This window comes from Primulina huaijiensis, chromosome 12, assembly GCF_012295235.1.
Source record: "Primulina huaijiensis isolate GDHJ02 chromosome 12, ASM1229523v2, whole genome shotgun sequence".
Lineage (NCBI taxonomy): Eukaryota > Viridiplantae > Streptophyta > Magnoliopsida > Lamiales > Gesneriaceae > Primulina > Primulina huaijiensis.
The window spans coordinates 7,583,965-7,602,160 of NC_133317.1; the positions used below are offsets into that span (position 1 = coordinate 7,583,965).

At 33.9% G+C, this 18,196-nt stretch overlaps 2 protein-coding genes across 2 annotated transcripts; one reads left to right on the plus strand and one right to left on the minus strand.

Moving 5' to 3' along the window:
- Positions 1-4,059: 4,059 nt before the first annotated feature.
- On the minus strand, positions 4,060-5,058 carry LOC140990190 (uncharacterized). The gene is made up of 2 exons (XM_073459770.1): positions 5,022-5,058; positions 4,060-4,790 (listed from the first exon to the last, which is right to left on the minus strand). The coding sequence occupies exons 1-2, from the start codon at positions 5,056-5,058 to the stop codon at positions 4,060-4,062; spliced, it is 768 nt and encodes a 255-aa protein (XP_073315871.1).
- A 4,686-nt stretch (positions 5,059-9,744) lies between these two features.
- On the plus strand, positions 9,745-12,211 carry LOC140990208 (transcription factor HHO3-like). The gene is made up of 5 exons (XM_073459792.1): positions 9,745-10,180; positions 10,286-10,578; positions 10,682-10,985; positions 11,074-11,150; positions 11,658-12,211. The coding sequence occupies exons 1-5, from the start codon at positions 10,078-10,080 to the stop codon at positions 11,973-11,975; spliced, it is 1,095 nt and encodes a 364-aa protein (XP_073315893.1). The 5' UTR covers positions 9,745-10,077; the 3' UTR covers positions 11,976-12,211.
- Positions 12,212-18,196: the final 5,985 nt, after the last annotated feature.

The following is an 18,196-nucleotide window of genomic DNA, read 5'->3' on the forward strand; positions in this document are numbered from 1 at the left end:
TGGACTTAGTACATGGCAATTAGAATGTAGCTGAATATGAGGCCGAGTTTCATCGACTGATTCACTATGCACCTCATTATATGGATTACCTTGTCAACTGAGACCACATACTATGTGTCCGCGGTCAATCAAGTATTAAGGGTGGAATCCGACATCAAAACATTAGTTCAGAGGGAACAAAGAGAGAAAAAGATATTTATTCCAAACTCGGATGAAGGAAACAACAGAATGCAAAATTTTGTAAAAAAATAATGAAGGATTTAACCAACAAAAACTTCCAAGGGAACCTGGAAATCATAATGAGAAGAAATATGGTTTTTGTGGAGCCAAATCACAAAGAAGCTAGCTGTTGGAGAAAGAACAATAAATGTTTGATTCGTGGAAGCGAACATCACCGCATTCAAGATTGTCCAAAGAAAACCCAGAGAGCACCATGACAAAAACCACAAGTTCCAACAAGAACTTATGCGTTAGTCGGAAACGAGGAAATTGATCCGACAGCAGTGGCGAAAGGTACGACTACTTTATTCTCAAAAGTTGGGAAGTTCTATTTGACCTTGGAGCAACACATTCTTTTGTATCTCTTGTTTTTGTCTATGATTTATCTTTACCAACAAAATAATTACCATATCATCTAAATATCAGTTTACTAATAGGAACTAAGGTAACCACATATATTATTCACAAAAATTGTCTTCTAAAGTTTTGCATGCAAGAGTACTTAGTAGATTTAGTCGAACTACTTATACATGAATATGACATCATATTAGGCATGGATTGGTTGTTTCGACATCAAGCCCAACTAAATTGTTGCACTGAAGAAGTATCTCTTGTAAATCATTCCATCTCAACTAGTTTTCCAAATATCGCCTCTATGAGGACCGTAGAAGTAATTTATGGATCCAAAACTCGATCAATTCTCAAAAACGAAGGACAAGGATTTTTGTCATACCTCATAAATAAACCAAACGATCAGTACAATATCGTAGAAATTTCGGTTGTTCGGAAATTCCTAAAGTCTTTCCCGAAGAAATTATCTCTCTACCTCGTCACCGTGACTTTGAATTCACCACTGAATTAATTCAAGAAGCTAAACCCAAATCAAGAACTCCATACAGGATGGCCTCGACAGAGTTAAAAGAATTAACGTTGCAGTTAGAAGAATTTATTGGGAAGAATTACATCCGCTCAAGTACCTCACTCTGGGAGCTCCAATTTTATTTGTTAAAAAAAAAAAGATGGTACACTGAGAATATGTATTGACTACATGGAATTAAACAATCTTATAGTAAAAATAAGTATCCATTGCCTCGAATCGATGAACTATTTGACGCATTGCAAGGATCCACGATATACTCAAAGATGGATCTTTGGCAAGGATACTATCAACTAAGGATAAGGGAGACATTTCAAAGACAACTTTCAACACCCGTTACGGGCACTATGAGTTTGTGGTAATGTCGTTCGGTCTGACTAATGCTCCCGCAGCTTTTGTGGACATGATGCATCGAGTTTTTCAACCATTCTTTGACAATTTTTTCGTAATATTAATTGACGATATTCTGGTTTACTCTAAAAATTGGGGGGAACACTTACAACATTTACGAGTTGTCCTGCAAACTTTAAAGGATAACCAATTATATGCTAAATTCAGTAAACGTGAATTCTGGCTGGATAAGGTAACTTTTCTCGGACATGTTATATCGAGAAAAGGACTTGAAGTAAATCCAGCTAAGATCGAATCTATCACCAACTGGGAGCAGCCCAAAATATTTTCCGAGAAGAGTTTTTGAATTCCCTTTGTCCGAGTGGTTTTCCACCTCATAGAATCGCATTAAAAATAGGTTGCCCAATCATGCTCTTAAAGAATGTTGCACCTAAACTAGGACTATGCAATGGAACGAGGTTAATATGTCGCAATCTCGGGAGAAACTTCATAGTTTCGGAAATCATAATTGGTTCTTACAAGGGTAAACGATATTTTCTTTATCGAATTCCTTTGAAAATCGAATAAAATTCAAGAATTCCATTTGAACCGACACGTAGACAATACCCAATAAAAATAAGTTTTACTTCGAGAGTAAAATGGCACAATGTCAAACAATATTGAATGTTGATATCTTTCTGTGTAATCAGGTGTTTACTCATGGCCAGTTTTATGTGGCACTATCAATAGCAGTTGCTCAACGATTTACAAAAATTTTAGTCAAAGATGGAAAGTTACATAATCGATTTGGTGTGTACAAAGACATACTTTTAACGAAAATATGTGAAAAAATAATTGTGAGATATTATGTTTTTTTTCTTATATTGTAAAAACAAATTTACATTCAAATATTCATACAATTTATGTACTTTATTTTGGAAGCATGTCAACAATTGAATCTTTTCATGCATTTTAATTCTGACAAAACAAAAGATATTCATGTTATACAAATGGATGTTATTGTAAAATATCAACGAAATGAATTAATTTTGGTTGAATGTCAGACTGCATATGGTATATTTTAATTAAATCTTATTTTACTTATGTTTAACATATATAATACAACATTATCTATAAATTCCAATATCTATAATTAAATTTAATAAATTTGAAGTATATTAGGACACAAATAATTGATTTGGGGTGGAAAATCACAATCAAGATGAACGGACGTTTGATTTTAAGAATTTTTCAGAAACTTAGGAAGCATATATAAGGAAGTTCATTACACACTATATCTTTTTTATTCAACATTGAAAATTATAAGAACATTTTGTTAAATTTTTTTAACAGTGAAAAGAGAATTGGTTGGATTGAAGCATTTGGTATAACAGAGGCATGACTAAATATACTTCTGAGACTTTCTAAATATATCATGTGTAATATCTATTTAATTTTATTATATTCAGGGACGAATCCAGGAATAAGAGTTGGGGGGGCTTGAACTCAATATGATAAGTTATATATTATTAAAACAAAAATTACATTATATCGTTCAACGAAGTTGTGCCCTACGAGATTTTAAAACATAAAATTCATCAATAATAGAATTTACATCAATATATTTAGCTAAATCTCGTTCAATATAGAGTGTCAAACAATCGGCAAGAAAATCATCCTCCATTTTATTGCGAAGTGCCGTCTTCACATGCTTCATTGCTGAAAAAGCTCGTTTAGTAGTGGAGGTAGACACATGTAATGTCAAAACAAGATGAATCAATCTAGTCAAACATAACGTAAACATTTGACCGTCCACTCTCAGTCAATTGCTGACACAACTCAACAAGTGTAGAAACCTTTAAATTCTGCATCACATCAAGTTTATAATGTATCAGTTCATACTCCAAAGCAACAATTTCTTGATATGTGAAATCTCCAGGATAAAATTTTTTGCAAGCTTGCAAATATCATCACTGTTAAATGAGTCAAATGAATTTTTAGGATCTAAAGCTGTACTAAGAGAAAGAAGTTCCACCGATGACTCATTGAACCGAATATTTAACTCCATCAAAATGAAATATATTGCTCCATTAAAAACATCAAAGTGATAATGATGCTCTACTGTAGTTTTCCGATATGAACGTCCAATCTTATATAGACAATCAAGGTCAGGCACATCAATTTCATTTCTTGAGCAAAAAATTTTAACTTCCTGAAGAAATTCGTTCCACCCACATTCTCTAAATTCTTGAAGGCTAGTTTTGGTAGTAGTGACAAATGTAATAGCAGTCAAAATGTCTTGAGATTTTCTTTGAAGAATTTGACAAAGAGTATCTGTTGTTCTCATAATTTTATGCATTAAGTGCAAAATAAACACAACTTCAAAGCTTGCCATGTTTCTGTAAATCCCCCGAACTTCAGCCTTAGCTCTTCCATTTGGAGAATGATCACTGAGAACTTCAAAAACTTTGCAAGTTTGCACCACGTCCAGAATCACATTCTCCAATTGACAACATATACTCAATTTCATTTCTTTTTGCAGTATGTAATTCAGCAATGCGCTTAGTAGAAGAAGTGACAATATTAACAATATTGTCCAAATGAGAAAAGAATTCCCAAATAACACTAACATCCTAAGCTGCAGAAACCAATGTCAGTTGTAAACGATGTGCAAAACTGTGGACAAAGTATGCATAGGGACAATATTTGAGAAATAATGATTGAAGTCCATTCCACGCTCCACGCATATTGCTAGCACCATTATATCCTTGACCTATGATTTTCTTAACATGGAGATCATGATGAACAAGAACATTTGATATCTCATTTTTCAAATTCATTGAGGTAGTGTCACTAACACTTTTGATGGCAAAAAATCTTTCTGCCAAAATCCCTTGATTGTTCACAAACCTCAATATAATGGCCATTTGCTCTCGTTTAGATATATCTCGGGCTTTATCAACAAGAATACAGAAGTATTTATCTCCAACTTCTTCACGAACCATCTGACGTACTCTATTGGCCATAATATGTAAAATCTCTTTTTGAATTTCTGGAGCGATATATTGGGCATTTTTTGGAGCATTCTCAAGCACAACTTCATCAATTTCTGTATTCATTTTTGCAAAAGCCTTCACCAATTTAAGAAAATTTCCACGATTAGAAGAAGATAGTGATTCATCGTTGCCTCTAAACGCACAACCTTGAAGTGCTAGCCAACGAACAGCTACAATTGAGGTGCTCAAACGCAGATGATTTTTCTCTTTTTCCTCTTTAGATTGTGCATACATCACTTTATCAATATGTTGCGAGGGCCTCATCAAATTTTCAGCCCTTCTCTCACACATAGTATGAGGCGAAGAAGCTGCAGAACCAATATGGGCAAGAAAAGCACATGTTTTTACTTGATTTACCCTTTTCCAATTTTCAAATCCTTCATTGACTTACACCGAGATATTAGATGAATTAACATCATTCAAGAAAAGAAAACAATAGAAACAATATGCCTTATTTGTTGAAGGCGAATACTCTAACCAATAAAATTTCTGAAACCATTTTTTCTGAAAATGACGATTCTGGCTTCCAAATTTTGTACCTGGATACTCCAACATATCTGGTTGATAAGGCCCCATATTTAGATATGAACGTCTTATCTCATCTCGTATATTAACATGATATTCACATATCTGTTTTCTTTTTCCCGAATCTCGTTCAATACAAGTAGATGATGACTGATGATCGTTTCTAGGAGAAGAACATGAAGGAATTTGGATATTGGGAAATGGAAGACTTTCACTGGATTGATGTTGCATAGTAAGGACTGTTAGAATTGAAGTATCTTCACTAGCTTGACGATCTCTCTTCTTAAAGAAAGATGATATCAATGTTTTTTTCTTTCTTTGCAGCAGATTGATGTTCCATTTTGAAATAGTTCAAGTTATAATCCTAAACAAGTAATAAAATAATTATAATTATCAAACAAATAAACAAGTAATAGTCAATCAATAACTCAACAACAACCAATCAAGACTCAAGAATCAATTGCTCATAAACAAATATTCAAGCAATAACCAATTAATGACTCATCAAATTGATATGTGAGCCATTCTCACATAAATTTTCGTGTTTGTAAAAAAAATTCCTACTTCTTTATTTACCTCAAAAAATTTATTCCATAAAACAACAAATTTTACATCGAGATGAGAGTTGCCTGTACAATCACGAACATAAATCAAATTTCCTACTTTAGTTGCAAACTTCTCAAGAAGCTTGAATCGCTCCACCAGCAGCTTGATGACAAAACCAAATCAATTGTCCATTTTATTCATAAAAGATCCACCCAAGATTCATTATTGGTGGTGCCCTACTAGCATTCGTTGACCAAACTACGCACCAAAGTCTCAAACTTCACACAAACAAAACATGTAGTCCAAACATCACACAATTGTGAAGAAACGAGATTGCAGGATGATTAGAACTCGAGATTTCAAATCGACCAATTTACATGCTGACCTGAAGAATGATAGCCCCTCGAGGTTTCCAAATTCCAGTTCATGAAACCGTTCTCCACCTTGTTGATCCAGTCTCATCTCTCCCGTATATTGATTCATATTGTATGAATTGGTGCAAGGACTCAAAATTCATATTGTATGAATTGGTGCAAGGACTAAAAATTCATTGTATAATTTATATCATATTATAATATTCATATCAAATTATAAATATCCAACATTCATTCTATAAATTGATCATGTAACATATCAAATATCCTATATTACGTTAGACATGCAAAGCGTGTAACTCAGTCGCTAGTGAACTAATTATATCCTTATATACATCTCAAATCATAATAACCACATATTCCTCATCGTAAAAAAATGATATTATTTCAATATCCCAAACGAACGAACCTTCTAAAATCAACTACTAGCTTATTATTCTACAGTTTTTAATAGGAAAAGAGAATTATTCCGNATGATGCTATTATTAAATTTTATTTTATATATTTAATAATTTTATGTTTAAAAATACGAAATATTCCAGTTTTTGTATTTAATGTGGATGGTCTTTCGCAGACTGATCCAACATCTCAGCTGCTACGTCATACCAAGGAATATTCCAATTTTGATATAACCATCCCCCGGATCCACGTTTCTGTATTTTGTTCGTGCGTGTGTGACACGACATATTTGTGAGATTGACTTATTACGTATCATTGGTTCTTGGGTGTGTCTTTTAGAGAACGCGAAAGGCCACCACAATTTCTACAGAGTCCACCAAGGATCAGACCCAAACCATACGCGATGCTAACTGGACGTGTAGGACACGCTCCTGGAGAAGATTCTCCCAGCTACAAACAAAACTGTATGTATAAATAAATATACACACACAATTGTAAGGAACTTGAAATTGCATTTTAGACCTTCGAATTGATTTTTTTTTTATGTTTTCAGGTATTTATATCATTTTCAATTTTTTTAAAATAATTTGTTAAATTTATATAATTTATGAACAAATCTTGTTAGATTGTCCAGTGGGTCAACGTACTCTTATATAAAAAAATATTTATTTTCATAATATTTTACGATTTTTTAAATTATGACATTTATTTTATTTGTATCTTATGTAAGTTGCATAGATAAATTTCTTGATTATGTAATAGATGTCATGAGATTTGTCTCTTAACGTAAGATCATGAAACTCATTAGGAAACGTAATATATATTCTAAACTAGTTTCTAGTCTATTCAGACGCCTAAAATAATGATAAATTTCGTTCGATCTTAAGACTGACGTATGTGATGTAAACGTTATGTTTCATTGCTAATGACATGGAGATGTCCATTCATACAGATGGAAGATCATTTGATGATGCACTGAACAACCTTTCATCGGACTTTCCAATTGATAATCATTTATCGAGTAGAAAAAAGTTTGTTGTTATGGTTGTACACTATTAATCCTTTGAATCGAGACAACGTGGAGTTCCTGCGTACTAGGATGCATTTTGATCTATTTACTGACTCCATTGATGGGTCATTAGGGGATGAGGTTGGGTATAGTTTCGAAATACATAAGAGTCAATAATATCTTTTGTGATATAATGAATTAATATTGCAAAGAATCTTTTGACAGAGTAAGACATGCGTATTTCGGAAAAGACTTTCCTAAATTTGTACATATCATGTCATTGTTATTACTGAAAGATACATCACATCGTTATCGAATTTCTTTGCAACTCTCGATATACTAATTGTTGTAGATTCGATCGTGATATATGAGTTGAAAGGACCGTACTGTATGACATCATAACTTAAGACTTTTGCAGGCACTATCAGTGATACCTAGGGGATCATGATCTGATTGGTGCAATTAGACTTCAGTTCTGACGTTCTTGATCAAGGGGTTGATGAAAAGAATGAGGCTAATTAGGACAAGCCCGAATAAGAACAAATTTTTCTGAAATTTTGAACCAACGGCTAACTGTGTCTCTGATGCATTGATGATCATACAAGCATTGGATTATATGTTCTCGTTGAAATAGTCAAATTCAAGGTGTTTGATTTGGCGACCGTAGTTCGATGGAGATCAAACAGATTGCTTATAAAATAATTTTAATAAAAACAATATCATGAAGAAGGTGAAATATCCGTTCATAGGGATTTATAAGAAGATTTATCTCCACTCAAAATTCAGAATAGTTGGAGCCGACGTTATACATGCAAAGATAAATAATTCTAAAGCATCGTATGAATGATTTAAATCATACTCAAATAACTTTTTGAAAATCAAAGAAAAATATTTTAAACTATTCTTTTGATACAAAAAAAGGTACAAAAATCTATCATCGTGAATTGTTAGAGTTCATTCATTTATCTAACAAACAACACATACTATTTTTTAAAGTAATATTTTTCTTCGTCATTTAAATTCTATTACATACATCACTTATTCGAAGGGTCTCATATCCTGTCCCCTTCATATATCTTAATTTCACAATATCAGTCAGAATAAATGTTAAATTATATAACAAAAATTAGGTTTTACAAATTCGGTACATGCAGCGTTTGTGCCAATTTAACATTTTTTAGGTTTATTCTGCTTTCAATTATAACGATAAAAATTTTTTCGAACCTACACTATCTTGAAACATATAATAATAGTCCATCGAACTCACATAAATAGACCGAACATTTATCGTTTTATCAAAAGTTATAGTTATGATAATTATGCAATTCTAATATTTTGAACTATACAATAACTCATGTGTAACTGATGATCATTCTCTCAACAAAAACAATTATTACAGTCAAACATATTACTTTTCACAAATTATATTGGTATTTCTATAAAATTGAATTTGTGAAATCGTACTAGTGCGTGTAAACACAAACACAAAATATGGGGTGCATATTATAAATACCTTCACAATTTTGATCTCTAAAAATCTAAAAATAAAATATTAATCAGTACGCGACGGCCCGACCTCGACGTCTCCAGACTCTCCCACGCCAACAACACCACCTCAATTAAATATAGCAATTTATTTATTTTGTTCCCGAAACTAATAATTTTCCTTTTATTTTTTTAATATATATTATATAACAACATATTTAATATTTAAAGAGTAGAATTTAATGTATGGTTTGGTCCTTTGGAAATTAAATTTTTCCCGATATAATAACTTTTTTGATTTACCTGTGTAGATATACATGCTCATTAATAAACTTTAATTGGCTATTTTCATTATGGAATTAAATTTTGGTATTCAAATACATATATTTTATATTTTGTTTTGGAAGAAGGCAATAGAACCCCAATTTACTCTCTTTAGAATAATTAGTTTTAAAAAAGTACAATAATTTTATCCAATAAATATAACATGAACTAATATATGAGTAGATCTCATATGAGACGGTATCACAGATTTTTTTCGTGAGACGGATAAACACTAATCATGTTTAAGTGACATTTTTTATATGAAAAATAATTTTTTTTATAAGTGACCCAAACAGAGGATTCGTCTCATTAATATTTTCTAAAATCAAACCAAACATATGCTTCTCTTTTTCAAAACATCCTCGCAAAATATTTTCTAAAAAATCTCAAATTAAAACAAATTTTTTTAATTTTTTTAAGAAGATATCATTTAAAGGAAATTAAAGCTCCTTACATTATTAGTTTTTATGTGTTATTATTAATTTTGATATATAAAAATTCATATAATATCGTCTTATAAATTAATAAAACATATATATCCCAATTTTCTCACATCTGAATGATGAAAATTGAATTATCGCGTTACTCTACATTCTTGCACTACTAATCTGTAACAACCGGCGGTGGTTATACATATGTATATATATCAAACCAAGATTATTCCTTTGCGTGATTCCACTCTAGATCCCTTTATTCTAGTCTCCTCATTCGGATCTCTGACAGAAAAAGGAAAAAAGAAACAAGAAGTCCTTATCTTCCCCCTACATAATCTCTCCTTGTCTTGGCTCAGATTCTAACCGATTTCTTGTAATGATTTCACTTAGCCAAAAAAATCGAGGGGTGAAAATAAAGAACTTAACAAGGTACAGAGAAGGAAATCAGAAAGAAAGATAATCCACGGTCTGAATTAATCACAGTGATTTTTCAGATAAAATGAAGAGATTTCAAGATTACATACAAGCTTTAGAGGAAGAGCATCACAAGATTCAGGTTTTCCGACGTGAACTTCCTCTCTGTTTTGAGCTTGTTACACAAGGTATCAATCATACTGTTTATGATTTTTATACAATTTTGTTATTCTTCAATTTTTGTTTACTTTTTCTTGATGGTTCTGGGCTTATTTTATATCGGTAATCTGCAGCAATTGAGTCATGCAAACAGCAGTTATCATGGGCGACAACAGAGTGTAATTTACGTGGGCAATCCGAGTGTTCTGAGCAGACATCGTGTCCGGTTTTTGAAGAGTTCATTCCGCTGAAAAGGGCCTCGTCCCAATCTGATGGTGAAGAACAAGAATCCCAGAAACCAAATAAAGATTTAGCTGATATGAGTAATACAGATGGGAAGAATGATAATGAGAAGAATTCCAAGAAATCAGACTGGCTTAGATCTGCTCAGCTTTGGAATCAGACCCGAGATCCATCTTCAAAAGAGGTGATTTTCCGGAAGATTATTGTATTTTTAGTTTTTTTTATTAAAAAAATGTTTTAAGCATGTGGGATTTTTCTAATTTCGAATTTTTATGTTTGGAGTATAGCATTCACCAAGAAAGGTGGTAGTTACGGAGGTGACGAGAAATGGCGGTGGCCGATGTGATGGTGCATTTCAGCCATTCAAGAAGGAGAAAAATTTAGGCACTAGCGGAACTTCAACTGCTCCTATGCAAGTTCCAAAGAATAAGTCACAGTCACCGGCATCCACCAGTTCCACGGCCGGCACTGGCGGCGGAGATAAGAAGGAAGAGAAAGAAGGGGAGTCTCTAAGAAAAGCAAGGAGGTGTTGGTCGCAGGATTTACACAGAAGATTTGTGCAATCCCTTCATCAACTTGGTGGTTCCCATGGTATATATATTAGCTATAAAATCAGATTAAGTATATAATATTGATCAACGATTGTCTGATAAATGTTGTTATTGATTGGATTATGCAGTTGCTACACCTAAACAGATAAGGGAGTTGATGAAGGTTGATGGACTCACAAATGATGAGGTTAAAAGTCATTTACAGGTTTGTGAACTCATACTTTTCCCCATTAAAGTTGAGCATTCGTGACCCTTTTCGAATGGATGTTTCTTTAGGATTTTTCTTTTAGTTTCATGATATTTCACAATAATGCAAATATCTTAATGTACCTTGACAAATTAAGGGATGCGATGAAAGTTTATTTCGGTTACTTTGGATTATCGAGCCAATGGGAATAGCATCTTGGATTGTTACTAAATGGTTTAGGTGAAGAATCTCATGGGAGAAACTTTCATTTGAAGCAATGACTTTTTGTGGTCGTAATGTGAACAAGAATAATGTGAAGGGATCAATAGTCTTGAGAAAGAAGATTGTCTTAGCTTTAATTTATTCTGACTTTTAGACCTTATTCTAATATGCTTTCTGGGAAAATTTCCCTCCTTGCCATGTTCATAGAAAGATCAAGTCCATCACTTAATTTCTTTCTTTAATATATTAATTTTGTGGCATATATACCCCATTCTGAATTACTTTTTTTCGATCATTTTTCAGAAGTATCGATTACACACGAGATCGAGACCAAGTCCTTCGATTCAAAACAGCAGTAACTCGCAACAAACACCTCAATATTTGGTAGTGGGAGGAGTATGGGTGCCACCAGAATATGCCATCATGGCTACAACCACCACATCCCCGGATGCCACTCCATCCGCCAGAATATATACCCCAATTGCTTCGGTGGCACGACCCTTTCGAGAAGCATTGGCATCAGCAGCCCTGCAACAAAGTGGTGAAGGTGCGGTTGATGGATCCCATTCCCCGGCCACGTCGTCCTCCACTCATACGACAACCACCTCACCATCTTACTGATTTTTGTGAAAATGTAGAAACATTTGCAATGACAACGCAGTCAACATAATCTTTTTGTTTAAGCATAGAGTTACAAAGGCTGGTTTTTTCCGTTCATTTTGTTGCACTAGTGTGCTTGTTGTTTGTTTTGTATCTGATGAATTTGGAGGTTTTTACATATATTTACCATTACTATTACAATTAAAGACTAAAGAAACTAATGACGGCATCAGAATGTTATAAAAATGGATTTAAATCTTCTACGATGCACAACAATGTCGTCCTTAGATCATGTGAATCCTACGTCGCAAAATACGTTCGTATAGGGGTGCATCCCTTATTTATTAATGGATTGATAGATTACCTATCGAGTGATCTGCATCCAATGAAATATCTATAACCATCTCGCTAGATCGAGCTGCAGCATCCGGCGGAATATCTCGAACCCGATAACCATATGGATGGACCAACATCTAATGTCCCAAGACACATTGTGCATCTAAGAGACTTTTTAATATTTTCATTTCAGACAAAAAGTCCACCAAATTACGAGGTAATAAGATTCACGTTATTAGGACACAGTTCCACAGAAATATAAAATAAATTCGATGCTGGGTTGATTTATTCCAACTTGTGGAATCCACTATATATTCCTTCAAAAGAGGTTTCTTGTCAAAAAATACTATGTGTAGCGTAGAAAACGAAAAGATGGGGCCATGGCAATGAACCTTTTCTTTACTACTCTGGGAAATACCTTGTATCCGGGTCATCTCCAATATGAATTTAGGATAGCCCAGAAAGTGGAGCAGCCTTACCCCGTGTTCAACAAGAGCTGAGTTCATCTATACGCCCGAGCAATAAGAGCCCAAGTAGTAGTAGCCCGGGTAAAAACAAGTCAGAACAAGTGCCCTGCCGCCATGATATTTACCCGGGTATTCCGGTGCATGTGTCATGTTTATAGCTCACATGTATGGGGCACAATGACTTGATAATCATTAGGAGGCCTCTCGATGCACACAAGAGTGATATGACTCGATCGAAGTAGGTATGAGTTGTCAGACATAACAGTATCAGTAAGCAGTGCATGGACAACCATGCATCATAAAGTAGCAGCTGAGCACTGAAAACAAAGTCCTCATTGACTTTCCTCCTATAAATATCATATTTACTTGATATTAATGCATTCAGACATATACTCTGTAAGGTCCATGAATTTAATTCACGTAACTTGAATGCATGCAATCTAAGATTTTATTTAATTATATGTTTAATTATTTTTATGCATTCTATGCATAATTATTGCATGATGTGATTTATTTCATGAAATTTTAAAAGTTCATGCATTAGAATTTCTAGATGCATTTGGCGCTCGAACGAAGAACGGAGACTGGAGAATTATCAGGAAAATCATTTTTATTACATGATTAATTTTTATTAATTAATATAAGATGTTTTAGATCTATTTTTCAAGAAATGGGCTTTAATTTGTGGGGCATTTTACCCACCAGAGCATATTTTTTAGCAGTACACAAATTTTATCGAAACATAGGACTTTTTGAGGGTTCGAGTAATATTTTCAAAAACTTTCCAACACGATATATTTTTTGGGAGTATGTTTGGACTAAATGGACCTACTTTCAAGTTTATTGGGCTTAAAACTTTTTTAAAACTTTCTAAATGACAATTTATGTCTCATTATCTTATAAATTAATTATTTAATAATACCTAAACTCCCCTAAACCTAAACCTAATCCTCCAACAGCCGACACCCCCTCCATTCAGAATTATTCTCTCGGTTTCAGCACCTCCACAGCTGAAAAGCTTCCGCCATCCCATTTTCTTGCAAGAAAAATTCACCCGGCAATTTCCGACACTCGTTCTTCGAAGTTCTTGCGTAGATTTTATCAAGGCACACTTTGTAACACTTCTTTATGCATCACACACGTTTTATATGCTGGTGAATGTATTTATGCATGGAAAGTTTCGATCTTGTGTGTGTTCATATTTTTACGAAAAGTTTGACATGAAATTCGTTCTTTTGTTGCATGATACTCACATGGTGTTGTTTGGGTGCAAGGGGGCTGCCGATTTCTTGATTGTTTAGGGGTGATCATGCTGTGCTAAGCTGACATGATGGTTGGAGCATAGGGGTGCTCGGTTCATGGTGGAGGCCGTAGGATGTCACATGAGGGGAGACTAGAGTTTCGGTTGGTTTTGGTGTAAGGTTTGGGCGGGCTCGATCGGTCAGGGGCTGAACCATGCTGAAGCGTGATCCAGGAGGGTCTAACCAAGGCTAGGGGAGGTCCACAACCTGCTGGTCTTGCATTTGGAGCCTCGGTGTAGTGGAGTAAGGGTTGGCCGCGGGTGTGTGCCTTTTGGTGGCTAGCGTGTATAGGGAAGTTACGGGCTGCTTGAGGCTGGGGCCATGGTTCCAGCAGGTTCAGAGGGTCCTAGGGTGGTCTAGGTGAGGTCGGTTAGGGGCTGGTCTCATTGGTTGTAGCCTAGGATCGAAAATGAGGGAGATGCTTCGGCTAGGGTTTTCGATTCATAACTTGCAGAATTTTTCCAGCAACTTGCAGGGCTGGTTCGAAGGGCTAGTTGGTCTGGTTTTGAGGTTTTTAGGACCTTTTAGATGTTTATAAGGTGTGGTAAAAAGTCGGGAAATTTTGGTTGAGTTTCGAGTCAATTCGGGGTAAAACGTGGACTTCGGTCTAAATTTTAAAACGAATCAATTAAGTTTCGTATCAGGCTCGAGTTTAAGTCTAGGAATGCTTAAAAATATGTTTTGTGATATTTTAAGGAGTTTGGTAAGCTTCGGGTCAAATTTTAGAGGTCCAGTGGTAAAATAGTCATTTTGGGTTTCTAGGGGCAAAATGGTCATTTTGCACACGGGGTGAGATTTTTGTCCTGACAGCGCCCTGGGCACAAATTTATCATGCTTTTAAATGGTTATGCATCACGATCATATTTTTATGAATTTATGAAATATACGTTGGTTGCTTGATTTTAAGAAAAATTACGCATGTGCATGATTTTGATAAGTGATGAAAATGATGATGTTTTGAAGGATGAGAATTAGTTGTGGCTATCGAAGTATATGTAAATGCTTAAGACGTATATGTAAATGATGATGATGAGGCTTATGCACAGTGGATGGGTAATACTGTTACTGATGTCCGACAGCCATCGGGTACCGCGGTTCTATGTATGATGGATCCATCGTAAATGATAAATGATGTACGATAGTCACCACTAATGAACTGAATTCACTAAAGGAATGATGAATGATGATTAAGGATGAACTGTTTTGACATGTAACGATTTCATACGACACGTTTACATTACGCTTTTAAAGTTAATCAAAAGTATGTTGATTATGGTATTTTTCACTGTTGTGTGTCATGTATATGTACTTGTTATTCCTGGTACAGGTGTATCGAGTCTTTATACTCACTAGACGTGTGTGATGCAGGTGAGCAGGATGTTGAGAGGACTGGAGGTGCCGAACTCTGAGTAGGCAGACCTGGTGGGACGACACGACCCGAGGAGCACATGTTTTTCCGTACATTTATGTTTTTATGAGTTTAAGAGGATTCAAGTATTTTTACATAAGCTGTTTTATTTCACAGATGGATGTTAGGATTTTATTTGTTTATGCTTTCGTTATATTTTATTAGCAAACACTACGATTTATTTCAAATAGTATTTTAAGCAGGGCTGCATGCATGCAAAATATTCAAACTCCTATTTTCAAAATGTGAGCTTTAAAAAAAAAATTCCGCCTTTTTAAATAAGTAGATGTTTTATACTCTCTTGCTAAGAGATACGCATTCTCTCTACATAAAATACTTGATTGACTTGAACGTGGGAGTGGCAACGCTGGAAAACCTTTCGGCGTCCCACTAACGATCTCTGTTATTTTAAGTATGCAGATATTTCAAAAGCTAAAGAGAACCTTTTCATGAAAAATCATAGTCCGACTCGATGAAACTGCCCACCCATCTCAAACCGAATTCACCATGTCATCATCATTGGCATCGTTTGTGGGAAATCAGATCTAAGACGAAGATATGACTTCCACTCGAAAGTCAGCTCGGAGAGATAATTTCATGAAGGAGTCATCTAACTCAGAGGTGGAAATCCACCCCAGCAAATTTTCGCAGTCAACCCCGAGCAGTCGACTCGGTGGATAGCAGCAGTTGTCCAAAAGCGATGATAAAGAAATTACCGCCCAACAGTAGCCGGGCACCCTTTGAGGAAGAATCACGGGGAGAATCTCCTCCTCATAACAAAACAAAAGGAGGGGGGAGGAAAGCTCTCAGGGATGTTCCAAAACCTTCACCATGGCCGAAGAGCCGGAAAATTTAATACCAAAATTGAAGAAATTGAAAGGACAAGATGGATCCTGTCCAACTCCTCGAGCTCAACCAAGGGGATGTCCTTTATTTGCTTATATAATCAATGAGCTTTTACTTGCTCATTTTAAATCAGCAAAAATTAGGGAATATGATGGGAATTCGGATCCCGAAGAACATTTGGCCCGTTTTGATAACATAGCCATGTTACATTACTACGGTGATGAAATCAAGTGTAAAACATTCTTAACCACGTTGGTGGATTCGGCCCAACGATGGTTTGATAAACTATAACCACGGAGCACACAAAACTTTGAGTACTTAAAAAAAAAATTTTTACATCACTTTAGCAGCTAAGGGTGATCACGGTGCGGTTTTACTATTTTTTTTTAAAAAAATTCAAACTGAATTACCATATACAGTAGGTTAGTATTTTAAAAAAATAATCGCGGTTTTACATATAGAATTAGTCGGTTTTGAGCGGTTTCAGGTGGTTGCAATCAGTTTATAGTTTTTTTAATGAAAAATATTAAAAACATATATTCTAATTTATTTGAAAACAACAACAATATAGTGTCTTCCAATATAAAATATAGTTCAAATCATACAAAGATAAAACTAGATAAAACAATAATCAAGATTTAAAATTAAGTTAATAATTTAACAATACAGTACACTCACAACAAAAATGACATTTACAATATTTTATTTTATTTTTTACTTTTAAACTTCAAATAAAATATAGTGGTAAAAGAAATAAAATATAGTGGCATATTATAAATACCTTCACAATTTCTCTCGCTAAAAATCTCAAAATAAAATATTCATCAGTACGCGGCGGCCCGACCTCCACGTCTCCAGACTCTCCACGCCATCCCAAACCTCAATTCTAACAAATAAATAAATATCGGAGTTTATTTATTTTGTTCCCGAAACTAATAATATTCCTTTTTATTTTTTAATATATATTATATAACAACATATTTAATATTTAAACAGTATAATTTAATGTATGGTTTGGTCCTTTAGAAATTAATTTTTTCCCAAGATAATAACTTTTTTTACCTGTGTAGATAGACATGCGCTCATTAATAAAATTTACTATGCTGTATTCATTATGAAATTAAATTGTGGTATTCAAATACGTATATTTTATATTTTGTTTTGGAAGAAGGCAATAGAACCCCAATTTACTCTCTAAATTTTAGAATAATTAGTTTTAAAAAAGTACAATAATTTTATCCAATAAATATAACATGAACTAATAATATATATGAGTAGACCTCTTGTGAAAATATGTCATGGATCATTTTTCGTGAGACGAATCAACACTACTAATGCTTATAATAAAAAATAATATTTTTGACATGAAAAATAAATATTTATTTATTTTTCATGGATGATCCAAACAGGATATTCGTCTCATTAAACTAACCCAAGAAATATCATCATAAAAGTTTATATATATAAACACATAATCCATTTCAATTTCTAAAATCAAACCAAACATATGCTTCTCTTTTCCAAAACATTCTTACAAAATATTTTCCACAAAAATCTCAAATTAAAAAAAATTTTTAATTTTTTTAAGAAGATATCATTTAAGGGAAATTGAAGCTCCTTACATTATTCGTTTTCATGTGTTACTATTAATTTTGATATATAAAATTCATATTTTGTGAAACGAATTTTCGATTCGAATCATGAAAAAACAAATTATATATGTCAATTAAAAAAATTAAATAAACAAATTTTCACATATCTTAATGATGAAAATTGAATTATCACGTTACTCTACATTCTTGCACAACTAATCTGTAACCACTGGCGGTGGTTATACATATACATATATATATATGACGGAATCTGCGTACCAAGATTATTCCT

Coding starts and splice junctions, on each gene's coding strand:
- LOC140990208 (XM_073459792.1), top strand. CDS start 10,078: ATGAAGAGATTTCAAGATTACATACAAGCTTTAGAGGAAGAGCATCAC. Junction 10,986..11,073: donor TCAACTTGGTGGTTCCCATG/GTATATATATTA, acceptor TGGATTATGCAG/TTGCTACACCTAAACAGATA. Junction 11,151..11,657: donor AGGTTAAAAGTCATTTACAG/GTTTGTGAACTC, acceptor ATCATTTTTCAG/AAGTATCGATTACACACGAG.
- LOC140990190 (XM_073459770.1), bottom strand. CDS start 5,058: ATGGGGCCTTATCAACCAGATATGTTGGAGTATCCAG. Junction 4,791..5,021: donor AGATATGTTGGAGTATCCAG/GTACAAAATTTG, acceptor TTGGTTCTGCAG/CTTCTTCGCCTCATACTATG.